This window comes from Camarhynchus parvulus, chromosome 9, assembly GCF_901933205.1.
Source record: "Camarhynchus parvulus chromosome 9, STF_HiC, whole genome shotgun sequence".
NCBI lineage: Eukaryota > Metazoa > Chordata > Aves > Passeriformes > Thraupidae > Camarhynchus > Camarhynchus parvulus.
Window position 1 is genome coordinate 15051833 of NC_044579.1, and position 24154 is coordinate 15075986.

General features: G+C 41.6%; 1 protein-coding gene across 1 annotated transcript in view; it reads left to right on the top strand.

Moving 5' to 3' along the window:
• PID1 (phosphotyrosine interaction domain containing 1) overlaps nt 1-23906 on the top strand; it is an 84936-nt gene extending 61030 nt beyond the window's left edge. The window contains exon 3 of the mRNA XM_030954156.1: nt 21942-23906. Coding sequence (XP_030810016.1) covers nt 21942-22418 — 477 coding nt within the window. The 3' untranslated portion in view covers nt 22419-23906. The remainder of the gene's footprint in view (nt 1-21941) is intronic.
• Nucleotides 23907-24154: the final 248 nt, after the last annotated feature.

Below are 24154 nucleotides of genomic sequence, written 5' to 3' on the forward strand. Positions count from 1 at the left end.
AAAAAGTGATAAACGAGAGCTGTCTCAGAATAGGAACCACCTATTGTGAATTTTCAGGATTTTTGTTTGCTTATGTTAAATGTTGGCCTCTCTGTCTAAATGAAAGGCTGGAAAATGGGCTGCTGAATAGACATAGCACAGTTTTGCAATTAGTAAAAGCTTTGGTTGTGTCACAGAAGTGACTCAAATGTCCCTATCTTATTCCTTCCACATTTTCATTTCATTTGTCTTGGGTTTCTTGCTTACCAAGATACAAATTGTATTTTGGAGGGGTGTAAGGGCTGTATTAGCAGCTTCTTTTGACTACCATTTTTAGCTCCTAGGGAAAAAAACAAGAACACAAAACCCTGCTTAAGATCTGTTTGTTGCAGTGCATTATTTCTGCTGCTTCCAGAAAGCTGTGGTGTGGAGGGCAGAGCTGCATCCTCTGGTGGGGCTACTCAGAGACATTTGAGAGGATGGCTGAGCTGTGTCCTGGAAGGGAAGAATATAGGTGGCTTATTTGCAAATGAACTTGAGGGGCAGATTAGGCAGCAGTTTGACTGTGGCATCCTGTTTTTCCAAGCTGAGCTGCTGCTGCTGCTGTGGCAAATGTGCTGTGGGCATGCAGCATGCATGTGGCATCTCTCTGAGCTGCCTCGGCAGTGAACAGTCCTTACTCTACATCAGCCCTCAGAATGTAAATATTTAAGGGGTTCTGCTGGGGAGTAAAGCCCTTTCAAGAGCCTTCTGTTTATAATCATTCACAAAAGTCGATGTTTCCTATTTTACAGAGAATGTGGGGTAGGTTCCTGTGCTTGAGTACTTCACTGAAGTCGTATGAAAAGTGTAAGGAGCTGGTGAGCTCAGCTTGGTGCTCCTCACTGGGCTCTTGACCAGTTTGGCACAGCTTTTTGTTCCCATGACAGGGAGCTCTGTGGGATCATCCCAGCCTACCACTGGCCTCCTTCAGCTTGAAAAGGCTGGATGTCAGCCCCCCCAAAATGTAGTTGTGGCACATATCTCAGGTGTGCAGTTCCCATCTCAGGTGTGTAATTCATATCTCAGGTGCGTAGCTCACCGGCTCTCAGCAAATCATATCACTTTTTCTCATTTTCAAGTGCTGAGCAACATAGAATGCATTTGCCTGCAGTTGTTCACTGGTTGGACCACACTTTTAATTAGAACACAGGGATTTAAAGGTACTTGGAATATACTGGTTTTGATAACTTTGAGGACAAAACCAGATGATGGCTTTGTAGCTGATTTGATGGAAAATTTTGCCATCCTTTAGGGCTCTGCTAGCACCTCCTCTGTGTAAGGGTGATGTGATTTCAGCACACTGTCACTGTTTGTCACCTTATGGTTTAAGAAAATGATGCTACAAAGAACCTTCTGCATGCCAGAGCTGCTCCTCATGGCACCTCTTGCGATGAAATCATAGGGAACAGTGAGCTCACAGATTTTGTACAAAAATCATATAGGGTTTTCCCTTTTTTTTTTGTGATGGCTTCACATTGTTCCTTTTCCTTTTTCCTCTTTTGAAAGAAAGATGTTTTTGGTACCACAGTACAGGCACAGTTGTGGTGACCTTACTTTGTATGAATATTTCCAGCATCCCAGGTCTGCTGAAGTGAGCAGTGCAAACATACCTTCCAGCAGCCCCCGAGCCTCTGAGGTTTGCCCACATGGGTACAAGTCTCCCATGCAGCAACTTTTGGCTTTACAGGCAGTTTCTTGTTCCCATAGACCGATGCCCATGTATGAGTCATGTCCCAGCAGGAGCCTTGCCCAGTGGTGTGGATTGATGCAGGATGAGTTAGTGTCTTGTTGAATTAAGAATGCATTGTCTTTCCTGCCTCGTGTTATATTTGACAGTTGTTTCTGGTCTGATATGAAGTTATAACCAGATAGTATTTTTCCTCTCATAAGGAAACAAGTGTGGATGGGTTATTGAGGAACGCTGAATACTAATTTGACCTAGTTGGAATATATTCAGATAGCAATGAAAAAGTGATTAAAGTTCTTAAATGCAGTGTGAGCCATTTACTCTTGAGAGAAAACAAGAGGAAAAAAAAAATTAAGCTTACAGTAAAGGTATTAATTATAAAGGATGATTGATTTTTTTGATATAATGAAATCTCATTTCTATAGTTACAATTCTACATGCAAGCTAATTACTTTTGCTCTCCAGTCCTATATACTGTACTATCCAACTGGAAAAGGAACAGTGCAACTAACTCGATTGTGAGGAACTTTTTAAATTTAGGATTGAATTTTTTCTTATTCTCTGAATGATGAAAGATATTAGTCATGCATAAACTAATTTTCTCCATCTTTTCTTAACCACCTGCTGCCTGTGTGGTGTTTATGCTGTTGCTGGCTGCTGTTGCAATTGTATTAAAAACAAGTAGGAACACAAAAATCCCTGTTGTGTTTCAGTATCTGGGAGGCAGCTGAGTAAGAGGAAGTGGAAATTTTCTGATGCTACAGGAAGTGCTTTGCCCTTGAAACTGACCAGGTCAGAGTGATGCAAATTCAGCAATGCCCTGGAGTTATGAGATATTATGAATAAATAAATAGTAATTTATTCTCCTGTGATGGTAGTGTACAAGTGGTGCAGATGCTCCCACCTTTATAAAGTTCTGTTTGCCTGCCCAACCCCAGTTTCTGATTCCTTCTTAATTTAGAATAGGCACATTTGTTTATGTAGAGAAACTTGATTATTTAGGTTTAAAATTAAATAAGTTTCACGGTGCTAAGGATTCAAAGTTATCCACTGGTAGGGAGGGGCTGTAGGTCCCTCTCTGTGTGTCGTGCACAGGGGACATGTTTGTTGCAGCTGGATTTTTTCTGAAGTGAGAGGTGAGATTCAGCTTGTTGAGTTGGAGGCTCTCTGCCTCACTGAGGATGTGTTGACTTTCACCAAGGTTTCATGACCCCAGTTTATATGAGGAATAAAAATGTTCCTCATTGTGTTAGGCTGTCATGTAAATAAAGGCAGAATAACTATATCCAAATCCAGTATATCCCAAACTTAGACTCTACCACATGACTTGACTGGTCTTAGGGAGTTGTCTGCTAACACAAGAGTGTTTGTATTTGGCCACCGAGCGGCACTCCAGACCCAGCAATCTAGGAGGGGAAGGGTTTATTTCTGCCATCAGGGTTCAGGGCTCTAAAATACAATTATTGCAAGCATGTAGACACCATTGAATCAAATTGGACTGCTGAAGGTTAAATTACTATCTTAAGAAATGTTGTTATAATATCCATCTTGACATTTCATTATCCCGGTACAATATAAATATCAAATTTGATTAGCTGTCAAGCAGCAAGAAAAATAAACCAAAATATTGCCATCATTTTTACTCCAGAAAAATAGTAGGGGGTATCATTAAAAATGGTGGGTTGCCAAAGGCAGATCAAAGTTTAAAAATATCCATTGAAAGTGGTATTTGGTTGGGTAGCTAGAATATTTTTGCCCCCAGAAGGTTCCATTATGAAGAGTGTTGGTGTTGAAGGCAGATGTTCAAGCTGCTGCATCCATTGCTGGATATAACCTAGTTTGGTTTGCGTAGTGGTAGCTTTTTCATCCAGCTTTTAGTGATGCTTCCAAGATTCATTTCAAGACCAAGACTTTCACTGTGTTTACAGGACCAAAAGCTCCCAGTAGTTTGACTAATATTTGTTTTTTAATCATGCAGTATTCAAATAAAACGTCATGTTGACCTTCTTGGCAAAACCATTTATGGACAACTGGCTGTATCCATATTTCTAAATTAAGATACTATAGATCAAGCAAACCTTTGGTGTGAATCAAATTTGAATCACCCTAAATTTGAATATGGTGCTTTGTACTGGAATTTAAGCAGTGCAATATTTAAAACATTATTCAGTGTCATAACAAGTCATCCATCATACTCTGTGGATCTAGAACTGTTTATAACAATTTTTATTACTGTGAACAGTTTCTAGTTCATGCTATAATTACTATTCAAACTACGTGACATCAACCTAATTCTCTCTTGTGAGATTAATGGGTAATTCCAGCCTACTGTTTTGCATATGTGACTGTGAAGGCAGCTGTTGGAACTTTAGCAATATTTTTGAATAAATGCTCTTGATAGAGTTCTAGTTCTTGGTGAAGATAACACATCTCTACAGCTAAGAAAGAATTATTATTCCCTGTGGAGCTCTGTGTGTCACAGAGCATTGTTAAGTTTAACGACTGTGTTTGAAAAAGTGGGAAAAGTTGGTCCCATGCACTGCTGATTGTTTCCTTGTTTCACATGGTGTAGTGATCAAAACAGTCTTTTAAATGTCACCTTCCTGTGATGGAGGCCATGTTAGACCAGGACTGAAATTTCAGTTTCAGCTTTCTTTTTTTGGTGGTGTTTTTTTTTATTTTTGCCTATAAATGTCCATTGTGTTTTCTATTGACTTGATATTTTCAGGAATCTTTGATTCTTTTAAAGTTATGTTAAGTGCACTGGTGATGGTAGGCACTTCGTCTGACTTCTTGGGATTCCAGATATTGTTGTTGGCTGTATTAGTATACAATGTCTTTTCCTCTTTTTTTGCCTCCTCTGTTATCTTAGAGTGATCTCATGCCTTGCACAATAACTTCTGTGAACTCAATTCACTAATCTAGCTTGCCCAATCAAGTGTGTCATGTCTTTGTGACCATGAGCTTTCCTTTCCAAGGGGCTTGATCATGCTGGAAGACTTTATGAGCCAGCAGAATGAATTTTGATTCTGTTCAGTTTTGGTGCAATTACACCTATTACAATAGTGCCTGAGTCACATTAGGGACAAGCAGAGTATTTATCTTGGCTACTGGTTCTTACTCACACTGTGGCACCACAACTTTGCTTTCATCTCTTTTGGGAGATGCTGTAGTAGTACTCCCACATTTTCCCATGTGACCTCAATATATACTGTGCTCTGCATAAGCCAGGTGTATCAGCATCTGGTTCTGTGTGCTAAATACAGATTTCCTCACTGTTTATAAAGCCTTTTTTAGTTTTGTGTCAGGAATCTGTGAGCTTTCCAGATTTCCATTTCAGTCAGAGACATTTGATGTGAGTGACCATGGACTGTGCTGCTGAAGACAAGAGGTGAGGGAGTAAACATGTGAAAGGCTTCATCATTTAAAACCAGGGGTTGCTTCAAATGATAGACATCCGTGCCCAGGAGACTCTGCTGGCCACTATATTTCTGCTTCCTGTGCTCTGTGCCAGAGGTTAAAATCGTGTTTGTTTCTTCCACATCACAAATGCTGGTGACCAAGTGCAGAGCAGGTCAAACTTGAAACAACCTTCCTGTTAGGCAGTAGCTAGGAATAACCTGGGGCAGGATGAAATTCCTCAGATACATGTCCATATAATTATTTGGTATTTGAGTCATGAACCAGAGCCCAGGCTTTGCAGCTGCTTCAGGTCATTTTATCGGCTGGCTTTTCTTGGTATGGTAAATCTAACAAGACCATATCACAGGACTCAGTTTTTGGAAAGGTCTTACTACTGCTTTTGCTGAGAAGAGATTTTGTCTCCCTCTTTCATTTGCTAGCAGGAATGTGTGTTTTACCTCATGAGAGTTACCAGGACCAGCCCCCAGCTCTGGCCTTGGTTTTCTTCCGGCCAGCTTTTATGCTGTCTCTTGTTCAAGGGTGTCAGAATTCTGTTCTCTTTTTAAGCTGTTGCTGTTTTGCATGAAGTCACTCAGAGGGGCAGGGAAGACCGGTGCTGTTCTCTGCTGCCAGAGCATCCAGTAAATTCACATGGGCTGACAGGGAGCACTAGGAACCCCAAGGTCAGTTCTGCTCTGCGATCTTGCTAGATTCCTGTTCTTTGTTGCTTTGATGTTAAAGAGTTGGACACCAGTCTATCTTTTTTTAGTTAAAAAACACCCACCACAAACCCCACCATTTTCTTAATAACTTCAAGCTGATCATCTGTTGTGATGAGCTATAGCTCCTTTCAACTGGGAATTCACTGTGATTTCAGAATATGAGGTGTTGGGTGATTTGGCAGTGCTGTGCACGTGATAATGTCCTTCAGGAGTGATTAGGGCTTTGTTCATCTGAGAATCATCTGCTGAGAAGTGCACATGTAAGGGGAAGAAACTGTGATTCCAAGAGTTTGCATTCCTTATCAGGTTAGGTAGTGAAAAAGGAGAATGACTGTACATGTACCTAAGTCAAGGTGTTTGAGTGTTATGAAAGCTGCTCCATGTGTCTTTAGCCATTTACATGGAAGGATTTGTGTTAGTCTTTTGTTGATTCTTTCAGAATTTTCCAGGCTTTAAATGATTGTGCCATTTAGCAAAGTCTGGAGCTCTATCTCCTTTTCTACACTTGCTGAACACTCTTGGATAAAAATTTCTCTTCTGTTCTTTTACAGAGCGTGCTTACTTAATTTTCCTTTCAGAAAAAAAGTAGGTGCCTGAAGGTGGCAGCTTAGTTGCTGGAATTGGAGAAAAATGCAAGCAAGATGAAGCCTGCTCTTGCCATTGCATCCTTGATTTAATTAGATTTTGGTTATACCTGACATAGAGTTGTGTAAGAGTTTTAAGCGTTAGCTGGAAAGTGTGAAGGACATTATGTCTCCTTTGCCTAAAGCATAAAAGGAAAAAAAGGTTTTCATTTTAACAAGAAACTCCAGAGCAGTTTGGACTCTACATCAAAGAGCAATATTTGGTTTCATGATGTCTTCCAGACAGTTCTTAATGCAAGTCCAAATCCAATCCATAAGTAGTAGCCAAAGTGATTTTTGCCTTCTCTAAAATTCTCTCTAGCTAAACCTAGCTGTGCTGGTTATGTGTTTTTCCAAAGGGCAGCAGCCTGATATAATGGAGAGTAGATTTTGCTTTGGCCTGTGGTACTGTGCCGTCATCCTCTTGGACCCCCTCCAAGAGAGCACAGGTGGCAGTTCTGCTGGGATCTCACAGCTTCTCTGTTTTTATTAGCCTTTCTGGCTGGTATCCTCTACTGTATGACCCACCCTTGAGATGCACTTTTTGGATCACTCCATGGAATTTCTTCTGCTCACCTTCTAAAATTTCATCCCAGTATCTTAAATTAAAAATGTCTGGGTAAACCTTACAGTGTCCGTTCTAGTCATTGGTTCCTGATCACATGAGCTGCATTTGACTGATGTAAGGAGCACAGGGGTATCTTTATGGATTATCCAGGGACATCCACGCACTTCCCTGTGACAGGTGTTCTGTGGTTTGCAATCCACCCTCAAAACAGCTGCATATCTCCCAAGAACTTTCTCCAGGTCGTGTTGTGGTTCTTTATCTATTCCACACGTTTCCAGTCTTCCCTAGATAAAGTTGTAGTTTCTATAGGTTCCACACTGTGCCTGGGCTGTGTCCCAGGCAGGTGCTGCTCACAGCTCCTTCCATCAGCCTTCAGTGCAGGCAATGCTGGGGGGTGAGAGGGGCACTTGTCCATTGCCGAGATTGCCCTTTGCTGGGAGCAAAGGTTGGAAGTAGAGCAAATGGCAGGCAGGAAGGAAAGCAGATGCAAGAAGGTAGTGGAGTTATCTTGCTTCATATGTGCCTGTCCTCTGTATTTGTTTATTCTTGAGTGTTTATGTAGCCAGAACCTGCTCTGCCAAGAGTCTGGGTGTGGAGGTGGTGCAAGGCCACTGCTCCCCCCGTCCCCCGCCGTGCTGGGAGACACCTCTCTAATGACACTGTGCTGTGAATGAGGCAGTGTCCCAAGTACTGCAGTCATTGGAAAGCTGTCTCTATTTTTGCAGGAATAGCACTCTGAGCGTGGCTGCTGGAGCCCAAATTCTGTTCTGTTAATTGCACTGCTCCCTCATAAATTGCCCTTGCAGTTTCCCTCAGTAATGCTATTCATCACCTCCTCTTTTAAACTCTGAATTTGGCATATACAGGGCCGTGTAGGCCGCTGCTGGTTATATTTTAATGATACAGCTTGCAAAATGCTTCTTTAAGAAGAAAAGTGTTATAAATAATTCAATAGAGTTATTTTGCAGTACATATATACGTCTGTCATAGCCTGTTAGAATGGCAGAGTGTCACTTTAAGGATGCAGATAGGAAACTGTCTGTTTGCACTGCTGAACAATTTGGGGCCATAGGAACCTAGGGCTGTGACAGGCATTACGATATGATGCATTAACGCCATTTCTGGGTGTTACGAGTTCATCCCCAGAGGGGCTGTACTGCAGTTGCATGATCTTGCTGCCATGGGAGGGGCTGCCTTGTTTTTGCTGTAGCTGATTTTAATGTGGCGATTTTTATAATCTCTCTGGTGCTTTTGTGAGAAAAGGAGAGGCTATTGTTTTAGAACTACTTTAAAAAATTAAATATCTGACCTTGCTAACAACAAAACATGAAGAAAAATTACATCTGTATTGTCTGCCACAGTAATTGGTTTTTCAGGAGGGGACTAACCTTTATTTCAGCTTTTTCTCCTTGAAAAGCAAAAGGTAAACAAGATCCTACAAAGAAACATCATGTGCTGGCTGCTCTTGCCTGGAGTAAGAAACAGTGCAGGGTTTTTTTGTTGTTGTTGTGGGTTTTTTCCCCCCCATGAATTTGTTGTAGATGCAGTATGCTTTCTTGTAAATAAGATTTCTGCCCAGGAATAGCTAGGTTGGTCTCTTCAGATTTCATTTTTGCATACATGGCTTGAACTTTAATGCTGTTTGTGGATTTGTACTGTAATTAAAGGATCTTCTGCTTGTTTTCGGCCCAACAAGAGATACCAATTTGTTTTGATGAGGAGGCAGCAGAGGAAAAGAGTGGAAGGCTAGAGGCAGATAATAGGAAACAAATAATATAGTCTGTGCTTGTACTGTAAATATCTGTTTTTTCAGCATAAAGTAAATTCTTTCTTACCCCAAATGCTGTTTGCTTTCTATTGTGCTGTCATATTTAAGCTCATGCATAACTAAACTAAAATATATATCATTTTCTATTTAAAACCATTTAACCAGAATAATAACAGCTTTGGTGGGAAATGAGTGTTGGGAGAGGCTTAGCAGAGGCTCTAATCCTTGTATAAAAGCACAAGTACAGCCATGTCTCAGTGTCTCATACCAGTGCTGGATCAGGCTCCCCGGGAACAGGAACACTTTGCTTCTGCTTGCTTTAGACTACATGGGGAAGCTACAGAACTTTACAGGATGAGTGATTCTTTATTGTTAATGCACACAACTAATTTCTCTTGCCAAATATTTGCCTGCATTTTTAGATACTGAGAGAATGGTCAGCTTTTCTTAAAATGTTTGACACGTGTTGCTGTCCATGCTCTTTTGAAAATCTCTCTGTCAATATGTGAGACCAAAGGGGGAGAGCACTCCAAACCCATGGGCTTTCTTGAAATGCCTGGAAATATTTGGTTCCTTGTCTCTGGGGAAGAGAAACCTTCCTCTATGAGCAGTTATTCCTGTCTTGGCCACTGCTTTGTCAGTTCAGACATTGCTTCTTTATTCTTCTTCTTTATTCTTCCTGTCTGATCTTGGAAAGTGCTGGAGAAAGTATTATGCACTAGTTGTACTCTTCATTTGATGTGATCAAGGACTATTAAGCTCTTAAAAGATTTGCTTATTCTATTAAATAATTTTAAAAACTGTATTGAAAATTGTAACTCTAGGATGATGATAAATGGGACTGAGTTTCTGCTTGTTACAGAGCTGTGAAACACCTTGTTAATGGAAAATGTTAAAGTAATTGCTTATATAGAAAAAAATCACAAGAGTTCTGAGATTTTTACCATCTATATATTGGAGTCATAGCCATATGTTGATTTTTGGGTGTGGAGACCTCCTTGAGCTTATTTTGCTACACAATGGCCTGTGCTTCAAATGATGCATTTTGCTTCAAGAGAATGTCATAGGCATCCTGTAATGTCAAATTCTTTAGGAAGTTGCATTGTGTTGTCATGCTGAAGAGCCATTTCAGAGTCAGTGTTGCTTTATCCAGGGCTGGCCCTCTGTCCCTGGTTAGGCCAAGCAGCAGCTGGGTAAAGGTGTCTGAGTGTCAGTGGCAAAGTCCCTGGTGGGCTCTCCCCACCCTAAGGCTTGGCCATGGCCCAGTGACTGCCAGACTGCAAACTGGAAGGTAGAAAATAGAATTATGATGTTTTTAGCTGCTGGTATTCATTACTGCATAAAGATGGTAACTGTGAAGAAAAACAGTGAAGGATTTCTTTATTTTTGTATGTAGTTTCCTTTTTTCCATAGAGCTCTAAAATTTGCACCAGATTTTCCTTAATCAAACAGATCAACAGCAGGGCTACTCGCTATAGATTTTGTCTTTGCAAAGTCAACTTCAGAGCCAGTGGAATCTATGAAAATGAATTTTCTGCCCTTTGTAAAAGCCATGACCTCTGCAATACAGAGAGATGAACTGTGGATATGAAGGGAGCTTCTAGGAGCTTGCTGTACAACTGGTGTGAATAGTGATCAGTCTGACCTGCAACCATCTGAATGCTTCTGGGGCAGGCTGCTGTAATAGATGACATAAATCGCAGTGGTGATAAGTAGAGCTGTCCCCAGAGAGGAGGACCTTTGCCCCTATCCCCTTCTTTCCTCCAGACAGTCCTTTACTTTGGAGTGCTGCTTTCCGGGCTCTCCATCCTAGGTTCAGTGTTTCCTTTCATCTTGGCTGAAATCAGCACTGTAGAAATCTCCATGTCTCAGTTTTGCTGCAGGTGGTTAAGGGCTGCATTTCTGCTGCTTTGCAGGCTTGTCACCTTGGAGGTGAAATACAGCCAAGAGAATGGGTTGGAGGCAATGTAGCTTTTATGGGAGAGGTGCTTGGGTGGTACTGTGATTAAATTAATCAGAAAAGGAAGGAGGCACTCTGTGACACTGTGAAAAGCCTCCTGATGCAGGGAGAAATTTGCAGGAGATGAGCATCTCTGGAGCCCAGAGAGCCTGATGAATACCCAATTCACTCACAGGGCCTAAGGATCACTTTCAGGTCCTTCTGTGCTGGTTGGAAAAACATTATCTAAATGCAAGGTGACTGTACTGAAGACACAGGCAAGCACTAAATCCATTGTGAAAACAGGACCTTGGAGGCACTGTGAACCATGGCTTTGGAAATGAATTAAAAACTGTATGGCACTATTGTCTTCCATCATTATAGTCTTTGGGATATATTTATTCCTTTAAAGTCTTCTGTTTAGTCTGCTAACATACTGTTGCATTGTTGAGTGGGAAATTTCTGGTTTAATTGCACTACAGTGTCATAAACTTTAGAGGCAGTGAGGTTGTATTCTTTCTTGTCTGTAGAGCCTGTGTTGCTGTGGCCTGGATCCAGAATTTGATAACACAAACAAGGGATAAATCAGACATATTTATCTAAGGACTCATTTGGCAATAAAAAGAGTTGTTTAACTATATTTTCTTCTTCATAATGTGTTCAGTGCTTTTTATTAAGTTGAAATATGCAAGGTCTGTTTTCATTGCTGCAGTGTAAGTGCTCCATCCCAGTGTAGGCACTGTATTTCTTCTTCTCCAGCCTTCAAATAAGGCTTTTCCTGGAGATGCTAAAATTTTTGAGAGTGGGAAGAATCTCAAAGGGTTTTGTTAAGTCATGGTACTCATTTCACATAATGATTCATGAAGGAGATGTAGAAGTAATGACAGAGTATTTTAATTGGAGACTTTGCGGGATGTGGGTACAATTACATTTATATGGGGTTGATATTTGGGTGTTCCCTGTACTCCTTAGGGAATGTGTTTCATTTGCAGTATGTGAATGATAGAAGGACCAAATACTGCTATTTCTGGGAGTCTCTGTAGTTTGTTTTGTAATTTTTTCTCTTTTTTTGAATGGTACTGGTCTTAGGGCACTTTGGGGGAGGAAGAATTGAAATAATTTTATGAACATTACTTCTGTTCTTCCTGCAATGTAGAGCTGACACTTCCTTTGATATACAATCCAAATTTGTAGTCATCTTCAGTGATTCCTGAAGTTGGCTCCCTTCCCTTTTGTTCTTAATTTCAGGTGTTGTCAAGTTGTGCCAGGAATCAAGTGCAGTTGAGATTTTTGGTCTCCAGAACTGAATTTCTTAGTAACAGAGGTTTTGTTCAATTTTATTACTTGGCATCTTCTTTCGAAGGCAAGAACTAAAGGAGAAACACAAGGATCTCCTGGGGAATGCACAAAGAAGGGAACCTTGAGGACAGATCTCTTACCCATAAAAGATAGTGAAAAACATGAATTCTGTGTGGCTTTCTGGGAGTGCTTCAGTGCCCAAAGTCTTGGAGAGTATGTAAAATACACATGCCTCAATGGAAAAGGTGGCTGAAGTCGTAACTATTCTTGTACTCCCTCTTTGCATGCTCCATGAGGTACAAAAGTTTTTGTAGGACTGGTGCCAAAGTGAATTTTCTGTGGGTTGGAAAGGAAGGGGAACAAAGTAAAAGCGAACAGTCTGCTCCCCTCTGTGTCCATGGGCTCCTTCCCTCTACCACGAGACAGCAGCTGTGAGGAGCCCAGGACTAAAAAGCTTTCTGAAACATGATGAGGCGCTTAATCAGATTTCCGTGTTTGGTTTCAACCTCATGTGAATAAAGAATGTGTAGTGAAAGAGGTTTGTGTGTACTTTGTACATAAACATCAAGGTAGGTGTCTATTTGCAGGGGGATTGTGGTCATGCAAATTTATGCCACCTTCTCCTGGCAGAAGGGATGTTCTCGGTGAGAAGGTTTTGAGGTAGCAGAGGAAAGGTTTTGGAAGGACTTTGTGTGAAGGAAACTTCAAGAAATTGCAATAATGACTACAGAGTGGGTTGGTTTTCTCACCTTCCCGGCTGCCTCCACCTCTCTCCTTGCCTGTGAAGACTCCTGAAGGACAATGGGAAATGAACTGGCTTATCCAAGTATTAATTTCAACCCAGCAGGAACTGAGTAGAGAGAGAGGAAGTTACATGAGGCAATGAAAGGAGACAAAGGAGAAAAGTGATCTAAATAGCAACATAAAGAAAATATTTGGGAATAAAAGTAATCATCGACTTGTACAATGGGGTGTCCAGCAGCACTGCTGAGGTTGTGTGTGATGGATGTATTTGTTCATTCAGTTATGTCTTGCACAACAACATTTTAAAATTGCTGCTAGAATGAAATTGATTTCTTGAGTTTTAAATAGTGCAGTGTAAATCTTTCACTCACACCAGGACCGAAGAGTCTCTGACTGCAAGCTCACTGCAGTTTGCCAGTTCCACTTGATTTCATTTCAGATTCATCCCTGCAAGCCAAACCACAAAAAGAACTTCCTGTCCAGTGGAGAATGAAATGCAAGAGGCGATCCTTTTGTTGCTAATGGGAGGCTGCAGGGAGCAGTGCTGGCTCTTGCTGAGGTTGTGTTTGGGCTTGGTTAACTATTTTGCTGGTGAGGCAAGAGACTCCTGGTCACCGGTTATAAGTTGGATGCTCTTAGATCTAACTGAAGGCAGTACTTTAATACCTGGGGTAGTTTATAAAAAGACTTGCAGAGCAGCAGCCTGATGTAATGAAAAGTGAAAAGCTTGGATGGTTGTGTTTCTCAGGATTATCTTCCAGGAGAGTTTGGCTCACTGCTTTATTTACCCCACAATGGCTGTTGGGCCTGTGGGCTCAGTGGGCTTTTTCTTGTTGGCTTTTTTTCCTCTCAGAGCTTATAAATTAAGCCATCAAGGGTAAATTCTTTCTCTTTCAGTACATTTATTTGTTTACTAAATCTTAAACTTGCCAAATGCTGATGTGTTTTCCCATGTCCTCCTCAAGCAGTGTGGGGTAGTATTGGTGATGGGGCTGATCTCATAGGGTAAAGGAGGGTTCCACTCCTGTGGGCATTCTGCATTTTGTCTTCTGTTCCTCTCCTCCACTGCCATCAGTGGGAGGCCTGGCAGAGCTCTGCTCTGGGAGGATGAGAGGTTTATTTGGCTATGAAGAGGGGCTCTGAGATGTCTGTGTGCTTTTGAGTATCTTACTCAGGGCTGGGACAGGATCTCAGAGATGTGCCCCGCACTTTGATGCCAATCATCTGCAGTTCCTGGAGTGTTTGTCCTGCACAGTGTTTGAGAAATGAGTAGTTCTTCATGGGTGAACTCTGCCCTCAGAGAAGCTCCATTCCCGAGATGCTGCCCTGGACTGGACATTGGGACACCCATTCTGGATCACAGTAACTCACCTGTTGTGCCTACTACCATGTTAAAGGGCTTTCCTAGGCAACCTCAGCAGCAGCACTGAAATTGGTATTATGTTTTTCTTTCTCCTGGGGATGAGCATTTTTCAAGAAAAGGTATTTTCACAATGCCCCAGCTCTTCCTTCTCCTTCGCTTGCTACAGCCACTGAGAAGCATGGGGGCTGTAAAATCTGAAAGAACAGTGATGGACTAGAAATGAAAGCTCTTCTGTCCTTCAAAGGCATTTAGTTGGGGAACTGTATTTCCAAAGTGAAATCCTGTGCTATCACTTTATGCCTTACTTGTGTGGTGACCCCTTCCTGGGGGGCATCTAAGGCAAGATCTGCTGCATGGTCACAGCTGAGAAACACATGGGAAAATAAAAGCACCTGCAAAGGGCTGCTGTGAACGTGGCTGTGGGGACAGATGGACAACTGGAGCAGCTGCTGCCCAGCAGTTGTTTTTCCTTAGGAGTTCTGAAGATGTGAAGAGCCAAATGCATTTCTTGCTGGGCTTGTTTATTATTTTTGTTTTCAAGGGGGAATTGTAGCATGGCTGTAAGACTTAAGTTCAGCCTTGGTCCCACAAAAGGAGTCAGATGCTGTTGACTTAACTGCTGAAGAGGTGTTGATGCTTCCAGCTTTTTCTGGAGCTATCCTTTGATTCCTTGGAATAAATCAAACATTAACTACTGATGTATTTTTTTTTTCTCTCTTAATCCAGTGGGCAGGCCTAAGAGTTAATGTTTTTTTTTCCACTAAATAATTGCCTAGCTCTGTCTGTTCTCCCTCTGAATTTTGTCTCAAAAATAAAACAGTTCTTCACATATTTCTGTAAGCCACATTACTGTATTTACTGTGTATTTCTTTGTGCTGAGGAGCCCTGCCATTCCCACAAAGACTCTTGTGTTCATGCTGCAAGGCTTTGGCTGGACACAGGCAGTGTGGGTGAGGAAGCAGTGACAAGCACAGGGAAACTGTGCAGCCTTTTTACTTGACTGAGTTATTTTTTGGGTCTTAAGCAAATGTTGCTTGAATGCAGTTCGTGGTATTTGCTCAGTGATCCAGTGGAATGTCTGGGGTATTTTTGTTTTTCCTTCAGAGCCAAAAAGCAGCTTTTGGCTCTAAATCCCAAGCTGCCAGCCTGAGGCTGAGTCACTGTGCTTTAGGCTGAGGAGAGCTGAGCTGGTGTGGTGAGACGGGTACCCTGTCCAGCACAGAGCACTCCTGCTGTGCCTGGAGCTGGATGTGTTAATCAAAGATGTTGAAAATGACTCTACAGCTAAATCTCTTTTATTGAAATGAAAGCTGTGCCAGGACTTACCAAGCTGTTGGACAGCATGCTGCAGGCCTGTCCCACTTGTATCCCAGCTCCACTGAGGATAAAAGAAAAACTAGTTTCAGCCATCAAATCTGTGACTCTTTGGTGAGCCCTGATTCTCCCCAGCCACTCAGCTTGGAGGTGCCTCAGGGGCCTTTGGGCACACTGTCATTGCAGTGAAGTTGAGCACAGGTTTCCTGAGTAGCAGCTTCTTGCAGAGGTTTCCAGATCTTGTAATGATGTGGAGAGGAAGCTTGCTGTGTCCTGGCCGTGACAATATGTGCCTGAACTTTCTCATCCTGCATCTGCTTTTGTGCTGCAAACCCAGGGAGCATCTCTGTATGTGTTCTTGCAGCAATTTTAAATACAAGACGTGCATACGTCCTTCTAAACCTGCTTTTGGCTGCTGTTCTTCCAATATCCTCTGCATTCTTCTTTAAAACTTCTGCAAGTTTACCTGATGTTTAGGCTGGTGCTTCTTGGCTTGGCTGGGATGGGCTGACAAGCTTCAGCCATTGGAACAGGTTTTCCAGGGAGGTGGGGAAGTTGCCATCCCTGGAGGTGTTTAAGGGGTGTCAGGATCTGGTGCTGAGTGATGTGGTTCAGTGATGTAGGGGTTGCTGTGGTGGTGCTGAGTGGATTGTTGGACTGTGTGATCTTAAAGGTCTCTCCCAACCCTGATGTCTCCATGATTCTGTTTCCATGTTTGCTTGCTGACTGGAGGGTCTGTACCTGTGCATCTTAACACAGACCCTTACAGACCCTTACAGTAAGTTTCTTCATTGCCACATATCCTGAAGGTGCCACAGGAGCAGTTCTGTTTTCAGGAAGAAAATGTCTCATTACCTCTGCTTGCCTCACATTTAAGTGAGGCAAACTGTCTTGATCAAACATAATCAGTAGCAACTAGACCAAATTTGAGGCTAAAGGAATGTTTATTTTAAAACACTGATAAACAAAAGAGACAGTCATCTACTACTAAGATTTGCACAAGATTCAAGATCCTCTAGTGACTGCAAATATGCAGAGTAAATACCTGCTAGCTCAAGGTCAGTGGTCTATTTTTTTTTTTTTTCATTTTCTGTGTTGATTTTGCTGACAAAGACCCTCCCTATCTGGTATGGAAGAAATACTTAAATAAATAAACAAGGAGTTAATTTTACATATAATCTTTTGATCATGGTCTTCAATAGTGAGAGAGCTGAGAGTCCTGTGAGATATGTGTCCCTGTGCCAAGCTCCTGTGCCAAGAGAGCATCTGTCCTCCTGTAATGCAGCAATTATGGGTCTTTACAGCTTGGATCTGATTTCTTGGATCTGATAGTCTATGGGCTGGGGATAGGGAACAGAAGGAGAAAAAGTCAAATGACTGCCTAACTTCAGGTGCCCAAGTGAGGCTTGTGAGGTAGGGGCAGTATGGATATATGATCCACTGGGGAGTCAAATCTGAGGTCAGAGCGACACACGCAGGAGCTGAGCTGCTCTCTATCTGCTATGAATTGCAAGTGAAAAATGTGAGATCAATGATGAAAGAGTATGAAAAGGGTATGAAAAGAAAAAACCCCTTATTAATTCTGACAAATCATAGTGTGCTAGAAGTTTAAATGTCTATGGCAGCTGCTCTACTGGTCTTTTCAAAGTTGGTAAGCTCTTAAACATAGTTATTAAAAGATATTTTCACCATATGTTATTGGATTGAAGGGGCTGAAAACAGCAATGTCAAAATACTCAGATATTTCTGTCTTTCCAGGAGAGTGCAGGAAAAATGACATCAATTATTCTTCATGTCCTTTGACATGAGACATCTCTATGTGTCACATGGGTGTAGCTGCATTACAAAAGGGCAAAGGCACAGCATTTTTCAGTTGAGGACAGTTTTGCCAGATACTGACACTGGTGTTGGCAAATCTCTAGGGTGAAATAAGGAGCTCTTCAGAACATCTTGGCTTTACAAAATGTTTGGATGCTTGCAAGCATAGAAGAGCTGAAGCCTCAAGACTATTTTATGTCATGCTTGGTGACAGTGGCTTGCCAGAGGATGAAATTTGCCATAGAATGGCTGGAAAGAATGTAGATAATTTTTAACATGCACAAGAAATTTTTGTGAGGTGTATGTGTCTTCCAGAAATTTGTGGAACAGATTGAACACACAAAGGACTAAAAGGGCCATAAAGAAATATACTCTTATACCTGGTAGAAGATATGATAGGAGATGCCTTCAGTGCTTAAGGTTAACACAGTGGCATTGAGCTGAATTTGCATTCCCTTTCTCACTTAAAATACAGTGTCCAAAACAAGTAAAGGCTGCAACAGCATCATAATTTACTTGTTGCTACCAACCTGTAGCTACTCTGCCTTGCACTGAGGCTAGAATCATAGAATATCATGAGACTCAAGATTGGAGAAGACTTCCAATATCATCAAATCCAACTTTGACCAAACACCACCTTGTCAACTAAAACCATGGCATTTTGTGCCATGACCAGTTGTTTCTTGAACACTTCCAGTGATGGTGACTCCACCACTTCCCCAGGCAGCTTGTTCCAGTGCTTAACAGCCCTAGAGAGAAGGGAATATAGGTCCTGGCCTCACTGTGTATAGGATGACACTTGCTATTGGACATGCCACACTTGCACAAATAAGTAATTTTCCTGGACTAATGTTTGCTGCCAAGTGAGTTCCAGAGTTTCAGAGGAAGAAAAGTATTATTCAGTCCTGGTGAACTTTTGCTGGTGGTCAGAGCTGTATTATCACAGATGTGCCTTTCAGTCTGCACTGTGGCCTTGCCTGTCTTTGTCAGTGATCTCACTCTGGTCAGTGAAGCTGTGGAGTTGATGCTGTTCAGGCACTTCAGTGTGTTTTCCTATGTGCAATGATAGCTGTAACAACATCACTACTGCTGCTACTAGTAATGTCTTTCTCTGCACTTCACATCTCAATCTTACGGTTATTAAAGATGAAATTCTGGGGTTTTTTGGGTCTTTTTCTATAATACCTGCTGGCTTCACACTGATGAGATATCAATGATTTTAATGGGAAAGACCACCAGCGGGAATTTTTGCCACAAAATAGCTTTCTTTTCCAACTGATAATGAAAGGAATTATCTGTCCTTTGACCTTTGGTTGGCAGACTTGGAAATTGAAAAGGAAGATGGTTGTATTGTACTAGCTTCACTATAATGGTGTGGTCAGAGGTTTCTGAGCATTTAAACCAAGGTGGGTATGGTATGAAATGTGTCAAGGCAGGAGCCAAAATGCAGGGAGCACTGCTTGCGGAATAACCTTGTAACTGAGCTCAGGGAGAAGTACCTTTCTTGGGTCAAAGAGTGGAAGTGTCTCCCCAGCCCCTGCATCCCTGTTCTGTTTTGGCAGGGGACCATGCTGTGATGAAATGTTAGACATCTGTCTTCACCAAGAGCTTCAGTGATGCTACTCTTGTCAAATGCTTGTATCTCAACTAGGAAAAAAAATCATTTTAAAAACCAAAAAGTAACAGCACTAGTGGGTGTAGATGTTTCTATATAAGACAAAGTACAGGAGAAACTTTAAAGTTAAGGTTTTGTTTATTCTTTCCTGTGGGCTCCTTATTGTAATGTCTAAGCACCTTATAAATATTTATGGATGTGTCCTCAAATGAAAAGGAGATTTATATAATGGAGATTCAAAGTGATGTTAAAAGAAGCAACTTTCCAAAGGTTCCTACACAGTTATACCGTGACAGAACTGGGACAGTAAATCAGACCAGTACATCCCATTTTGGTAAACAAGCCAGAATTCCATACTTATTATTAGTTACTTTTGCATTGGCTGCTTAATGAGTAATTCACTGCTTTTTTTTTTTTTTTTTTCTTAAAATACAACTACTTTATTTTAGGGAAGTCCATTATTTTTTGCAGCTTCACTCTTAAGCAGGCCACACACACTGATTGATGGCCAACAGGAGGTTGCAGTTAGCTGCTGCAGAGGAACAGAGGAGAACATTAAATTCAATTTATGCTGCTGCGTGACAACTTGCTCTGATTTTGCTCCTTGGCTGCTGAAGGTGTCCAAGCATCACTTGGGAGTTGTCCATGCTCAGAAGCTGATGCTGTGTGTTGGGGTGAATTTGCAGCACAGAGCTCACCAGCACTGACTGCCTGGATGGAGTTGCCTTTGCTTTCCTCCCCTCTCCCCGTCCTCGTGCTTCTGCTCAGGGCAGCTCACGAGCTGGCAGCAGCTTCCTCTTTAGGACAAGCCAGCAGTGAAACAATTCCCTGCATCCCCTTTTGTGCACTCATGAGAGGTGCTGATTTCTGTGGCCTCCAGGTGACACTGGGCTTCTCCAAATAGCAGCTGGGGGGATAAAATGTTGCCGTGGTGGCAGCTCTCTCCTGCAGCCAGGGATTCAAAGCTGTATTTGGGCAGTGACAAAGTGCATGAGCAAGAGGCTATTTTGCTGTTCCTCGGGGTTTAAAGTCTCTGTGCAAATCTCTTTGTAGTTAGTGAAGGACTTCTGATGCTGCAATAGGCTTTGAATTTGACCCCAAGTGTCAGGTTACAGCGTTTGTCTTTTGTCAGCTAGCTTGTGAGTATGAAGCAGTGCTGAGCGAACCTTTGGAGAATATATTGAATGTGCAAATTTGCACAATGATCTTGCTCTATTCAAAGCAATCTGACTTTGGATATATGTTAAAATACCCCCCAGTATGCTGTAGACACATTCCTCTTTAGTCCTGGATGTGCTGTTTGTATGTGTTTAGTTGGCAGTGTGAACTGAGGTTTTCTTTTAAGTTTTTCTACAGTACTTTAGGGAACTCAACTCTCATCACTAATAAAATAAAATAAGGCAAAACACTGGTAGGTCTTGCCTTGTTAACTGTTCTAGCTGTTGTGTTTCACACTGTTCCAAAAAAAATACAAAGCTTTATAAGATTCAACGTATTCCCAGTGCAAATCATGAATATTTATAGGCAAAGAATAAGACTTCCCATTTTGAAATGTCAGTGCTAGGAAATTGCTTTTTTGGCAAGCATGATTAACCCACACAGACTTCCAATAAAGTTTTGTAAGCTTTTTCCTTAATTATGGCTTAATTTAGGCCTCTGAGTTTAACAAAACGTGTGAAACTTGCAGCAAAATATTTTTCTTGTGGAAAACTGTTTGCATGGATTACAAATCCTGTATTTCTTGTGGTTATGATTTTTTAATGTGCTTAAATGTGGAAATTCCTTGTTTTTTCTTTACATTTCTCAACACATTTACAACATAAAAATAACCTACACTGTGTGTTTAATGCAGAATTTTGAAGAAATTAGTTTGAGAAGTGCATGTGATTACTTTTTTCCTCCAAATGCCTTGAGTAAAATGTAGAGGTTATAAGACATCAAGCAAGGGGTAAAAGATTCTGTCTCAAGCAGTTACTGCTGCAAGAGATAAATGAGGAACAATTTTGCTTTCATATAGTTGTTCTTAAATGCACCATCCTGACAACAGCAACAAATAGAATAATCTACATAATTGCATTTATGTGGCATTGACCTGTCTTTCCTAGAGAAAATCCCTTTTCCCAGATGAAATAATCTTCCATTCAGCTGTAAGTGGAAGGAAGCCTCATTAGTAGCTGCACAGATTTAGGGGAATGTTTCTGCACAAGCTTAATACAGAATTTTGATGTGGACCTCCTAGTGAATTTGATATTTGGTCAATAAATTTCTGTAAAGGCACTAAAAGCACCTTGCTTTCCTGTGCTGGTTGCCTAACAGGGTATTTACTCAAAAGGACTAGACGGGAAAGCAGAGAGATGATGTGATTAAACTTAGGTAGATTTATTACTAGATTTTTTTAACAGCATATTTTCTTAAATTGATGTAATAAATATCTCAGCCCTGCTCAAAGATAAAGTTTTGAACAGCTTTGAGCTGTTCCTGGCTTAATACTTAAGTAGAAGTAGCCGAAGTGGTGGAAAAACAGGTTCATTTTGGAAAAGAAACATTCGGTTTAAAATCCTCTACTGTGATCATGCTTTTCGGACCTCCTGCAGCCTTGCATTATCAAACTAAGAATGTCTCCATCTCCCTAATACTAATCTTTGAAATATGATACAGAAAAATCATCTGAATGAAGTATGAAGGAAAAAAAATGTGTGGTTTGCATCACAGCTACCTGGGACCTGCTCCAGTAGCACTTGCACTTGCTAAAATGAGCTTAGGGGAAGTCATGGGCTCTAAAGCTGAGCTTTCTAGGGGAGGTGAAGAAAGTGGAATGCCTTGAAACTCAGACACATGAGCATTTTTAATCTCTGGGTTTGAATGGTGAAGTCAGCATTTCCAAAAGCAAATATTTGGAAAGCAGTTTGAAAACTGTTTTACTGAAACTGATGTGGAAATTGGGGAGTTTGTGAGGGGAGGTGTGTGCTTTTATTTCCCCAATGAAACTCCTTGGGATGGCAGAAAGTACCACCAGAGTCTGCTCTGTGTTTTCACCTATCTTTGTTCTTCTTTGCAGGTTACATATTTGGGTAAGGTTTCCACAACAGGGATGCAATTTTTGTCAGGCTGCACAGAAAAACCAGTCATTGAATTGTGGAAGAAGCACACGCTCACCAGGGAGGATGTTTACCCAGCTAATGCCCTTCTGGAAATTCGCCCTTTCCAAGTCTGGCTGCATCATCTGGACCTCAAAGGTGAGGCAACAGTGCACATGGATACCTTTCAGGTAGCACGTATAGCCTACTGCACTGCTGACCACAACGTCAGCCCAAACATCTTCGCTTGGGTCTATCGGGAGATCAACGATGACCTGTCCTACCAGATGGACTGCCACGCTGTGGAGTGTGAGAGCAAGCTGGAGGCCAAGAAGCTGGCCCATGCCATGATGGAGGCCTTTAAGAAGACTTTTCACAGCATGAAAAGCGATGGCCGGATCCACAGGAACAGCTCATCGGAGGAAGTGTCTCATGAATTTGAACCTGACGATGGCTGACTGAAGTCATTCACAGTTCAGCAAAGGCAGAAATGGCTTAGGGAATGAGAGCTGATAGATGAATAAGCAACAATTGAAACTGGGTAATGAAAGGACTGCCAAACACTTGTCTGACCAGCTTTTTAAATCAGAAGAGCAATTTGGTACCTACAGATATGCATCATTAAAGTAATTACGTTGCATTGAAATCTGCTGCTGTTGTAAAAGTGAGAAGAAGATCTCCCTCCCCCACATCTGTCACCCTCCCATCACTGTCCCTTCCTTGTCTCTGTAGTTCAGGTGCATACCATGAAGTGCAGTCATTCCTGTTTGTTTTACGAGACTGGTCAGGCAATTGTATTAGTTGCTTCTCTGGCATTCCTAGCTGCAGGCTGATGCTGATGCACAAGAGCAAGTAGGCCTGGAAAGCCCTAATGGTTCCCGAAGAATCTTTCCCCATGATACACCACACAGATCCTTTGACCATATGTAGGCTGAGACAGCCATACACAGCCTTTTAGACTAATGGCCTGGCATTCTGCAGTTAATTCACATTTCACAGATAAAAAATGAAAGATGCTTGTATGTACACATTATATCATATGCTATCCTTTTATTTTATTCATTGTACCTATTTTCTTAATGTACTGGCTGCCACATCTTTCACCCAACACCAGTAGTTGCAGTTTCAGACTGTGTACTGCAGGATACCAAAAAGGGGTGGACAAAAATACTCCCTGGTGGCTGGGGGTTTAGCAAGTCAGCCCTGCTGTCTGTGCATTATCCTACCCTGATGTGCTCCACAGGAGGGGGCCCTCTGGGAAGAGTTGAGGGGCGCTTGGGTGTGTCAGTGTTAGAACTGTGACTTCTCATCAACCTCAGGTGTGACAAGATCAGAGCACGGTGGGCACAGCTCTGTGTCCCCCTTTCCGCATTGCTGGTCGAGCGACCCTGGTGGGATGGAGCTGGCAGTGTCTCACCAGACAGGGCTGCCTCACTGTAAAGATCTAAGGAAATGGTCCCTTAGGAGTCAGGTTTGAACAGCTGTTCTGGTTGAGAACCTCATGTTAAGATTCCCGTATCTTTCCTTGTTCACAGATATACAGTCATGCCTTTCTTAAATGCAGATGTTTAATAAAACTCAAATAAAGGAAAAACTTGTTTCACTTGATATTTTTTAAGGCTGAGAGCAGATCAATAGTTTGTAAGTAATGCTGCTCCTTTGTACAATTTTGTTTGTAATTATGGTAATGTTAGGGGCACTAGGGCACCTTACAGAAGCCTTAAAAGAAAGCTAATCCAAGCAGATAGCTCTGTGACTGTGTTTTGTGTCTCTGTATGTGCGAGTGTATGTGCGAGTCCAGTGGTAAAGCATGTAGATTGAGCATGGAGATGTATTGAGGAGGGCCCACACCTCTTGAAAATATGCTTGTTGCTTTACAATGTATGTAAACTGTTCTCCAGCATAAATGCATTCATACTTTAATAAAAAAAAAGTTTTGAGTTAAACCTTGTTATTTTTAAGCTGTCTTTCCAATATAAACTCTGTGGGTTTGTGTGTGTGGGTTCTGTGTTTATTTCATTTAGTAGAATGAAAATGTTAATTTATTTCCATTTAATTATTGCATCAGTCTTCATGAGAATTGCTGTTAACATTTTAATATTATTTTCTTTTCAATATTCAGGTTAATTATTGCTGTGAGGTTTTGTTTTGATTATGAGGAGGTTGTGTGTTTTGCTTGGTTCGTTCATTGGTT